The sequence below is a fragment of the Fundulus heteroclitus genome, chromosome 23, assembly GCF_011125445.2.
Source record: "Fundulus heteroclitus isolate FHET01 chromosome 23, MU-UCD_Fhet_4.1, whole genome shotgun sequence".
NCBI classification, from domain to species: domain Eukaryota; kingdom Metazoa; phylum Chordata; class Actinopteri; order Cyprinodontiformes; family Fundulidae; genus Fundulus; species Fundulus heteroclitus.
The window spans coordinates 26,335,927-26,347,387 of NC_046383.1; the positions used below are offsets into that span (position 1 = coordinate 26,335,927).

At 42.3% G+C, this 11,461-nt stretch overlaps 1 protein-coding gene across 2 annotated transcripts; it reads left to right on the plus strand.

The window, feature by feature from the left end:
* Positions 1-2,944: 2,944 nt before the first annotated feature.
* rmnd5b (required for meiotic nuclear division 5 homolog B) lies at positions 2,945-9,777 on the plus strand. 2 transcript variants are annotated; one of them, XM_012865569.3, is made up of 9 exons: positions 2,945-3,131; positions 3,278-3,423; positions 3,501-3,638; positions 5,333-5,433; positions 5,529-5,695; positions 5,975-6,140; positions 6,324-6,426; positions 6,524-6,678; positions 8,808-9,777. In XM_012865569.3, the coding sequence occupies exons 1-9, from the start codon at positions 2,993-2,995 to the stop codon at positions 8,869-8,871; spliced, it is 1,179 nt and encodes a 392-aa protein (XP_012721023.1). In that variant the 5' UTR covers positions 2,945-2,992; the 3' UTR covers positions 8,872-9,777. The 2 variants fall into 2 exon arrangements, with proteins under 2 accessions (XP_012721023.1, XP_021174445.1); XM_021318770.2 differs by having other exon boundaries at positions 3,281-3,423.
* The last annotated feature ends 1,684 nt before the right edge of the window (positions 9,778-11,461 follow it).

The following is an 11,461-nucleotide window of genomic DNA, read 5'->3' on the forward strand; positions in this document are numbered from 1 at the left end:
CTGAGGGGAGTGGTGGCCTAGTGGTTAGAGCACAGAGCTATAGTCCCAGAGCTTCTGAGTTCAACTCCCACAAGCTGCCATTCTGGGTCCCTGAGCAAGATGCTTACCCTCCGATTGCTCCCCAGGTGCCGCACAGTGGCAGCCCACTGCTCCCCAAGGGGATGGGTTAAGATGCAGAGGTGAATTTCTCCATTGTGGGATCAACAAAGTTCAATTATTATTATTCTCTGTCTATCTATCCATCTCTCTGTCAAAGCCTATACTTGATGAGGGGAAAACATATTTGTAGCCTTTATAAAACATTTGCGGTAGTAGAAGTATGGAAGATGCGTGTCATTGAGAATCAACAGCTGAGCAAGCTAGAAACACAGGCATCCCTGTTTTGTGCTCAAGTGAGAACAATTTAAAGCGCTTTGGAAACAACCTTGGCTGCCAGGGAAGAAGACCTTCAACAGCTGTGGATGAGAATCAGACTTTTATTGTGAAATGCGCGGCCAACGCAGCATGCGACGCCGGAAGTTCCGCATTACGACTGCGGATGAAGTTAACTGACAAGTGGCTAAGGCTAATGTTTGCTAACTAATTAGCAGGGTAGGTGAGTATTCTTTGAAGCTGAAATCTTTCCTCTGTCTCTCTCTGACTGGCCATAGGCGTTTTGAGCGTTGTCTCGACTCCAAACGATGGAGACCAGCGTGTTGTCATTGTGTTCCCAGGTAGTTTGGGCCTTGTCAGCCGGCAGCGGCAGGCTAACCCTGAACAGCAGCGACTGTCCTATCGTTTGTTTACGTTAGCTCGGTGGCAGGTTATTTTTTTCTAATTTATTTCACAGTATTTAAGTACGTGCTTACCGAGTTGTGTCACATCACATGCGGTCTTTTAAATAATTTAGGCTGCGTCTGGAATGCGGTATTTTATTCTTTAAATTGTAATATTTCGTTCGAGTTGTTGTAGCTGGTTAGCTTATTAAAGCTATTGGTGGACATTTTCTGTACTCTGCTTTCAATCGATGGGCAAATATAAACCTATCAACGAGCTTTGTAGATTTTGAACTAACAAACAGATATACTCTGGACAAGCAACCAAAACAGAAGTCAAACATGGGAAGTAAATCATATTTTATTTCCTCGTCCGCTGATTTATTTATTTTTCTCCATTCTATATGGTTGTTTCGTTAGTAAACACAAGGCCGCAGGATGCTCTGGTCCCCTTTTAGGATTGTTCGGGCCCAGTTTGTTGTCAGCAGTGCTACACAAGGACAAACTTTTCATCTGGGCGGAAACATGCAATAAAATAAAAAAACAAAACTAATTAATGCAATGCTTTATCCCCAGTCCCCGCTGCTTGACGGGAATGAAAACCTCATAAATCTGTTAGAGATGCACAAATCAGAGATCTAGCGGCTGATCTGCTGATATTGATCTATGTTTTATTTTTTTTGAGATTTGAGAAATATTTAATAGCGTTCAAAATGTCTTTGCTATGTTTTGGATACCTTGAAAATGTTACTTTCTTCGCTGTAAAACATTTAATGAAAAACGATCAGTTTCCAGAGCTGTCTATACTCACATTATTGAAAGTTTTATGTTACTTTTCATACAATTTGGCTTAGAAAATAAACAATTTTTCCACACTGTCTGAAAGAAAATGAGCAGAAGCCAAAGCTTATTTTACCCAACCCTACTACATAATAGACAAAATTACAATTCGAGCTAGCTGACAAGGCTCTAGAATAAAACTTAACGTGCAAACATTATTCATTTACAGTACAATATTTTCACACAATTTACCATCCATTGTTGGTGACAAAGTATTTTCATTAATGTTTCAGCAAGAGTCAGTTTCACTACCAACATAGGATTTTATAATTCTTTATTGTAACATTTATTTCAAACTGAATTCGGGTAATCTCTAAATTGAGTTTATTCCATCTGTTCACCCCAACAACAGAAATACAATGTGCTTCACATTTGTTCTAACCTTTGGTTTTTTTAAACATGTCACTGCTCTGAAAATAAATCTAAACAAAATATTTCCTTTGAGACAATCCCTGGATGTAAACAGGTAACTTCTTTGAATTATCCATAAATTGTGCAGTTTTAAATTCAACCAAGTCCCTACATTTCAAAGCTTTCATCTTTAGAGGCTGCTTAATCAAAAATCCTGATAGCTCAGTTGGATCAAGATTAGCTTTATATGTATTTTCCCCACACCTCTAGGCCACAGTTCATGTACAGTAGAACCAAGATGTAAATTTTTTTTCATTCAGGAAATCTTTAGCTTTTTATATTATTTCTAACAATTTCCATAACTTTGACTTAAAATATTTCATGTGAGTTTTCCAACTAATCCTAGCGTGTGTGTGCTGACCCCTGAGGACAAATGAGCTTGGAAAAGTCGGCTGACTATTTTAAAATCCTGACGTGTGAACCGGCCTTAAGTTTATTTTTCGTAATTATTCAAAGGAATTTAATTTCATTCACTCGTCATATCTCAATATCATTTAACGTTCATTCTCTGTCCAGATCAATGTCTCGACTACCAAAACCAAGAATGTATGTTGGTTCGGATTTAGGGTTAATTTATTTGAATCAAACCATTTCTTTAGTATTAATTGTTTTCCAACTATATCAATCAATGTTCTTACATTCTGACGGCAACAGACCATATTAGTGTCATCAGCGAATAAAGTGAAATGTATTTTTTTGTGTAAGTGTATACACGATAAACATCAAAAGACCCAACACTGACCCCTGTGGGATCCAAAAGTACTACTGAGAGTCATCCGAAATGTCAAAAGAAGTGGGGAAAGGAAAGCTGTGCCATACTTCTATCTAATCTTTTCACTTTTCATCTAAACTTAAGTCTTCCATTGAAATAGGACCGTACCCCAGAAAACACACAGACTTCAGATAATTATTTGTTGTTGTGATTCTGTTCCTCCTAGGTTTCTTTTCCCGCATCGTGTGTGTGTGTGTGTGTTCCCGCCTCAGCCATGGAACAGTGTGCGTGTGTGGAGCGGGAGCTGGAGAAAGTGCTCCACCGCTTTGTAATGTATGGACACCAGTCTGAGGAGAGGCTAGATGAACTTCTGCGCAGCGTCTGCGACATACGTGCACAACTAGTGGCTTTTGGTGAGGAAAAAAAACACACTCCCGCTCGTGGCTGATCTGTAGTTTGAGTTATTTAAACTTCAACAGCAAAATCAACTTTGGATTCATCTTGGCTCATGGTGTGCGGCGTAAACTTGCACTCTGATCCGTCTTCTTTTACTGTCCAGCAGGAGTACAAGATGCAGACCTATCAGTCCTTTCCCAGAACATGGCCCAGTGTTGTAAGAACATCAAAGAAACAGTGCAGATGCTGGCATCTCGGCATAAAGACATTCACGGCAGTGTGTCTAAAGTCGGCAAAGCCATCGACAGGGTAAGGACAGAAAGCGGTGTCTTCTACGAATACAGTGGGCGAGCATGTCTTTCACTGTTTTTGTTTCGTCTCTGTAGAATTTTGATGCTGAGATCAGTGCTGTTGTGGCAGAGACAGTGTGGGACACCCCAGAACGACAGAAATACCTGAGTGAGTCCATCGTGGAGCACTTGTACCGGCAAGGAATGCTCAGTGTTGCAGAGGACCTCTGTCAGGTAAGTAAAAATCTGCGAGTCTTTGGAACATTTCCTTTATCAAAAATCCTAATTTAACCGAATTTCCATAAAATTATGGGTATAAAAATTAAGAGAAAATACAGCAGTCCAATCCGCTGATAGTCGCCCGATCATTATATCCTAAAGGGAAGGGGGTTTAAAAATGGATAGATTTTTATCAAGAAAGAAGTGTAGATGTTTGTCACACGTTATAATAAATCAAGGAATGTTGCAGTGCGCCGCCTTTACATCTGGAGACAGTGATGGGAATAAAGGCACAGCTGTAGATGGTAGGATTCATTTATTTAAAACTACAAATAACAGGTAAAATTCATGTATTTAGTTGAAAGCATTTGTCAATAACCAACCACAGAGTGCTGTGGTTTGAACAAGCTCGCTGTGTAACTAATAGTTAATGACATCTGGTGGCTAATTGGAGACCGCCAGCTACTAAAGTGCAACGTATTGCATCTAAATCATTTTTGCTCAGTTATTTTCCAGTGAAAAAGACAAATTAAAGTCACATTGACTAAGCTTTTTTTTTTTTCTTTTTTCTTTTTTCTCTCTTTGTCTGGGATTTTTGAAAAGTCACACCGCATGGATTCTCGTTTCCTGCCGACAGCTGGTGTGTTTTTGTTCTTCAGTTTATTTGCTTTGTTTTCTAAAGTCTTTGGGGGGTCCTGGTCATTTCACACCGTTCTATCTCATACATTTTCAGTTTATTTTGTTAGAAAAAAGGAAACTTGTACCACTGCACAGTGTTGAACTGACCATGTGACAATTTGTACCGACCAGAGGGAGCGTTGTGTAACAGTTGTAGTCATTTCTATAAATTGCTCTTAGGCTACTTTAAGAAAGTCTGGCTATGTGACGCCAATGAATATTATTCATCATTAGTGATCACGATATTTATGTTTTACCATATTTCTTTAGAGGTGACAGGCCTGGCTTGTGATCACAAATAAGCACAAAGTAAGTCTTTAGAAAATAAAATAAAATTTATAATTTTCAGGAACATTCATCTCCATATTTAATAAAAAAAAAAACAACAATAAGAGAAATGGTCTGATATGTCATAAGTACACGAGTATAAATGGTTTATGGGTCTGTGGCAGAAGTAACCTGGGACAACATGGGCTCTTAATTGGTGACGGGACGAATGAACCTGAAGCCAATTAACTTACAACTGAGGAAGAAACGGCGAGCGTCGACAGTTCTCGCTGACTTTTGCTATAATAAAAACAAATAAGTAGGCCTTTCAAGAACTTGTACTGCAAAATAACCAAAAATCCAAGAAAGACGGCTGCTAAGGATCAATGTAAAATGGGATTTTTACTTTTAGATAATTTCATTATAAGAAAAGATAAAAAATAATGGAATTTATGCAAATATTTTCTTATATATTTACTTAAAGTCTATTTACAGCTGTGTCTGCAATGCTCCAATTCTAGATAAAAAAAAAAGCGTAATCAGTGAGAAAAACTGAATTATGTACAAATGTGTTCCTATAAATGATGAAAGCATAGATGGAGTACAGTGAACAACACCGTTGAATAGTTTGTGTCAATCGTTTTCATTATGAACTGATTACAGCACATTAAAGCGAATGTGACAATAAATATGATCTAAAGTAAAAAAGTGCAAATTTTTTACAGTTAATGAGTCTTTCTAAAAACATGTGTGTTTTTTTTCAGGAGTCCGGCGTAGTCATCGACATGAGCATGAAGCAGCCTTTCCTGGAGCTAAACCGGATCCTTGAAGCTCTGAGGATGCAGGACCTGAGGCCGGCATTAGAGTACGGACGCTCCGCCCGGCTACGCAGCGTACGGCGCTTTCGCTGCGACGCACTTCTAACTATTTCGGTCCTGCTCTCGTGTTTGATCCTTTCAGGTGGGCCGTTTCTAATCGCCAGCGCCTTCTGGAGCTGAACAGCAGTTTAGAGTTCAAGTTGCACCGTCTGTACTTCATAAGTTTGCTCAGCGGAGGAATCGGCAACCAGATGGAGGCCCTGCAGTATGCCAGGCACTTCCAGCCGTTCGCATCCCAACACCAGAGAGGTCTGTGGCGCAGCTGCTGGCAGAAAACATGCAATATTAGTTATTGCCTTTTATTTAAACAACGGAAAATGGCAAATTTAAATGAACTGTGACTGAATAAGTTTCAAATGTAGGTAAAAAAAATCATATTTTCTGGTATGGATTCTAGTTTCCAAAGTAGTTTAGTTGTTTTTGTTATACTCAATAGGATTTAGTATGCCTTTTGCCATAATATAAAGGTTTTTTGGTAAAACTAATGTATAATTATCCTTTCAGCTAATGTCTTCTACTCAATTGCAGATATCCAGATCTTGATGGGCAGCCTGGTCTATCTACGTCACGGCATTGAAAACTCTCCGTATCGCAGCCTGTTGGAGACAAACCAGTGGGCCGAGATCTGTAACATCTTTACCAGGGACGCCTGTGCTCTGCTGGGCCTCTCTGTAGAGTCTCCACTTAGTGTTAGGTTAGTAAAACACGGGCAGCACGCATTACACGCACCTCTTTTATTTAACCTTTTACTAAGTTTGAACTGCAAAGCTTCATCTTTCTTGCAGCAATTCCATTTTTCTAAGGGCAGCTTGTGTTTTTCATGACCGTCTGATTCAAGGTTGTATTTTGAAGTCGTTGCCGGCATGTATCATTTTAGTTTTGCATCAGGATGCATGGCCTTACCAGTGCTGATGAACATCAAGCAGGTCATCGAACAGCGGCAATGCAGCGGCGTGTGGACGCATAAGGACGAGCTCCCCGTGAGTTATTTTTAAAGACGTCGTTTTTAATCACCAGGGGTTCCTCTTGCGTGAGCGTTCCCCTCATCTGTCTCCCTCTCTGCGTCTGTACGCGCAGATTGAAATCGACCTGGGAAAGAAGTGCTGGTACCATTCTGTGTTTGCCTGCCCGATTCTTCGGCAGCAGACCTCCGAGAGCAACCCTCCCATGAAGCTCATCTGTGGCCACGTCATCTCCAGAGATGCGCTCAACAAACTCACCAACGCCGGGAAGTAAGTTGAAGCAAAGAGAATTTGCCGACTTACATCCTCGAACTCCAATGTGTTTTATTGGGATTTTATGTGAAAGACCAAAACAAAGTAGCGCATAATTAGAAGGAATTTTTTCAAAAGTTAGTCTTTCTAAATAAAAACCAGGAAATTCTTGCTCTAATCAGTCAATACTTGGTAAAACAATCCCAGTTTCAAGTCTTCTGGGCTAAGCTTATACCAGCATTTCACATTTAGGATACGTTCACACAGCAGGCAAATGCAACCGTCTTTCTCATGGCAGAGTGAACAGCCCAAATCTGGTCTATTTACTAAAAAAAAAAAAAAAAAAAAAAATCTTATTTGTACCACTTCAAAATGTCATTGGTAATAGCTGTGCTGCTTTCTTCTTACCTTCTTCTTCCTATGATGTAGTCTTGATATTGTCAGCTCCCAATTGCTCAACAACTTCCCAATAATAACCAGGAGAGATGCCGGCCGCTATCCGTGGATTTTTTTTTTTTAACAAAGCTTCACTGAACACTTCTGGCAACAATTATATCTGCCATTACTCCCGTAAAAAGCGCGCAGCTGTGTGACGTCACCTTCTGTTATCTGCGCACGCGGGTCGCCTTGTGGTCTTGCGCTGTTCAGACAGTCGCGTTAAATAGCAGCATGAACGGCCAAACCCCAAAATAAATCGTAATTGAGCACCAAGACCCGCAGTGCGAACGTAGCCTTAGAGACTTCTTTGTCAAGCAGCTTAAGCTCGCCCAGATTGGATGGATAACTCATGAAACTAAGGCCCTGTCCTCACTGCAGGCAAATGTGGCCCAAATCAATTTTTCTTCATGGGTCAAGTGACCAGGTCAGACGCTTTAGAACCAGTGGGGACGCGCAGATCTGGCCCAAATCTTAACTTTTCAAGTCACATTTGATCCACTACGTGGTCCTGAATCCGATTCGCATCTGATCTTTTTGACTGCGACTCCAGTGGGAACCACCAAGGCTGATTCAGTGCGTCACTGTCAATGGGCACGTGTCACCACTTGGCGCCAGCAGCAGCTGGGGGTGATAGCGGTTAGCATTAGCATGACAGACGGCAGCTGCCTGCCACAGCCCTGGTCAGTGGAGGGACAGCGAGATTTTAGACCTAATTAATATATGCAACAAAAATGTCTACTCAAGACAACTCACATAGGAACCGTTTGGATGAAGGACGTAACGCACAGCCGTGCAAAATGTGGGGTTTCACTCGTCGCAATCCATTGTACTGCATTTCAACGGAGGCGCTTCCTGATCTGCCCCCCATGTTAAAACGATATAAATCATAGCGATGAGTGACCTGCCTTTGGAGTCGAGATGAGAGGCTGAACTCCGTCCCTGTGAAGCTGTTTAAATCCCTGCCCCCACCAGTCCTGGCTGCATCGCCACAGCCAAACAGACCTCTGTTTAGGCAAAACTAAAGAGAAATAAAAACTAAACAAAAAGTTTCACCTTTTTTTTTTAATTTCCCTCTCAGCCCCCCGCTGCTTCTGCTGGACACTTTAATCCATAAAACCTGTTTCTTCCATGTTAGCTGGACCAAAGCGGGCTGCGTGAACTCGTTGTTTGGGGCAGGTATCTCACACTGGAGTCAGAATTTTAAAAGTAATGGGAACGAGCTTGCAAAAAAAAAAAAAAAAAAACCTGAGTTGAGCATTTAGGGCTGACTTTGGTTGTTGTTCTTTTATTTTTCCCATTTTGTGGCTCTACTGGCCTTTGACAGTTGCTTGACAGGAAATGGGTGAAGAAAGAAGGGGAGCAACATGCAGCAAAGGTTTCTGGGTCGGGACTCCAACCGTTTGACCGCCTCTCTACCTGGGTTGCGTTTTTCTCCCCCTACCATCGCGCCCCTTTGGCTGAACTACTCTAACACATGAAGATGTCCTTAATTAAACCGCTCCGCTGTGGCTGCATGTTTAGGATTGGCCTGCTGCAAAGTGAACCTTAGCCCAAGTCTTGTAGGCTCTTGGCGGGTTTCCTTGGGGATTTCCACGTATTTAGCTCCATACATCTCCTCATCATCTGTGCCTCCTAAAGAAAATCAAAGCTCGAGACACTGTTTTATACCCTAACGCCGCTCTAAACTGCTCTGTCTCCTCCTCCTGCAGGTTGAAATGCCCTTACTGCCCCATGGAGCAGAACCCGTCACACGCCAAGCAGATCTACTTTTGATACCATACACTCTGCTCGTCAAGGATGAAGTCACCTGGAGCTCTTTGAATGTCCAGGACCCTTTGCTCTGGCCCCTGTCCTCTGCCCCCCCCCCACCCCCCGGCCCCTTGGCCCGTTTGTTGTAAGCATTACGGTTTTATCCCAGTGCTCCTCTGGACGGCCTCGGCAGTCCCGTAAACCCACCTCGGACCCTCCAACTCTGCATAGCGTTACAAGTCCTGCACGGTTGGGTCGAACGACAGCTTGTAGTCGAGAGAAGAGTCGATGAGCACGTCCTCACGAAGAAGAAGCGCCTCTGAAGAAAAGATCCATCTGTTAAAAATCATTTGCAAATGCCTGCAGAGTTATAGGCTTATCATATATATTAATTTTTATTGCTCCGTTTTTTTTTTTGTTTTGTTGCTCTTTTGACTTTTTGAGTTGAACACGTTTTTTTTTTTTCTTTTTATTTGAAAAGCAGAGGGATGAATCTAAATGGGTGTAGTGTTTTTGAGTGTAGATGGGCAGAGTCTGCTGTCGGGACGGCGATACGCTTGTTTTACTTCTGAGATAACCCACAGAGCAGCAAACTCCACTGAAGGCTCATTATTTCCTGGTTATGAGGGGGGGGGGGGGGTAAAAGTGTGGCATTCTCCCTTTAATTGAACTCTTTGATTGCGGCTCCTCCATGTTGTATTAAAGGCCCCACATAGCCTGAAAGCCGCCGCTGGTAAAAACGGTGAATTCCTCAGCTCGTGGAACGGCTTTCTTTTTCTTTCTTTCCTTTTTTTTTTTTTTCTTCTGTGACTGACTGCACCAGCAAGAGTTTCCTAATTATAGAAGCCATTTGTCTTGTCCTGTGTGTGTGTATTTAACAAAAGTGACAAAAAGCAAAGAAAAAAAAATATACAGTGCACTACTGTGAAACGTGTTCGGTTCCAGTTTTTCCTCACCACCACCTCATGTAAAGTAGTTGCATAGCGCAGCGACGCGCTTAAATCGCCACCGGTGCATGACATATAGCGACCCAAAAGCTTTCTCCACTCGCGCCATCGCTTCTGCCCGTGTGGTTTAGTCGGAGCTGTGAATTGGTGTGACGGTAGCCTTATAGTGGGACTAGCTGTGGGTGGGCTCGTGCAGTTTTACTTTGTGCTGGGTGGGTAAGTCCTCTGGTCGTTGTGGCTGTTTTTATATATATATATAAATATATCTACTCAAGAATGCCTCTGTTTGAGTCAGGACAGCGACTGTATGATCTTCTCATTTCCTCAGGGTTCATGGTAGTAACTCATACCACACTTTACCTTTTTAGTATTAGAAGTGTACACTTACACAAAGGAGTCGCCGCCCACGCCACTGGCAGCGGCGGCTCCTGGAGTTTGTACATAGCCGTTCTTTCACGTGGCGCGTTACATTTTGGAGGAGGTGTGAAGGGCAGCTGGACGCTCGGTCCCGTCTGTGCAGAGCTGACGCAGGTCCCCCCCCCCCCCCCCCTTCGGTCCCCCTGTCCCCCTTCGGTCCCCCCGGATGTCACCTAACGTCTGCGTGGGGCAACGTTTCCTCAACACGCCACCGCACCAGCGCCATGGTGTACCGTTAGTCTCCGGATTCTGGATAAACCGTAGACCTTGTGTTTTTTAAGTTCTCCCCCCCCCTCCCTTTGGTTGACAATCATTCACTGCTCCTCTCAGCCCCCCCCCACCCTCCTCCCCCCTCCTCCCTCTTCCAGACAGAATGCCAGCGTTGTTGTATACTCCTGTCCTCCTATTTTCTGCTAAGTGTTTTGCATTTCCCTGCTTTTTTTGTGTGTTATGCAACTTTTACTGTAAATATTTATTCGCTAACATGTTTCATATATTTGCATCTGATATATAAAAAATAATAATAATAATAAAAAAAATATTTACTCCAGTCAGTTTTGGAGGACTGCTTCCACAGTGCAAATATAAACTTCCCTTCTTTTTAATCGCCACATGGTGGCGTCGGTGCTACAGTCTCACTTTTTTTTTTTTTTTGCCCCCACTTCCCCCCTTTAAAAACTATCTTGAAATTTCAGAATTTAATAATTTCATCTGGAGCTCATGGGGGGGGAAAGAAAGTTTCGAGCATCGTTTTAGTTTTCCGTTAAACGCCAGTGCTGGAATCCGGCACTGCAACACTCCCACAGAGGAAAAAAAAAAAAAAAAAAAAACATGAGATAAGAGTCTTTTCTCATCCCACTTCAGTAAATCACTCAGCCTCTCTGGAGCTGTGCAGTTATATTAATCCTGGGTTTATATAATGCTTTAAATGCCAGGCTAAGGGCCACGTGAGTCAGCGGAGCTCGTATCTGCTCAGATTACGACCCTGCATAAAACAAACCTGCATTACCAACTCGCTCATGCGCTTTTCTACTGTTTTTGTTTTTTTTATTATTAGCTCTCACTTATGTTTTCATCCACTGCACATTAGGATGAGGGGGAGGAAAAAAAAAGTCTTAAACATTTATTTCTCTCAAGATTTCTGCAGCATTAGACTCTTTATTTGCATTCTCTATAATATAATAATTTTCTTCTGCGCTCCAGACGTTTCCGCTGACCCTCCACCTCGCTGCGCTCTTCCTTTCCAGGGC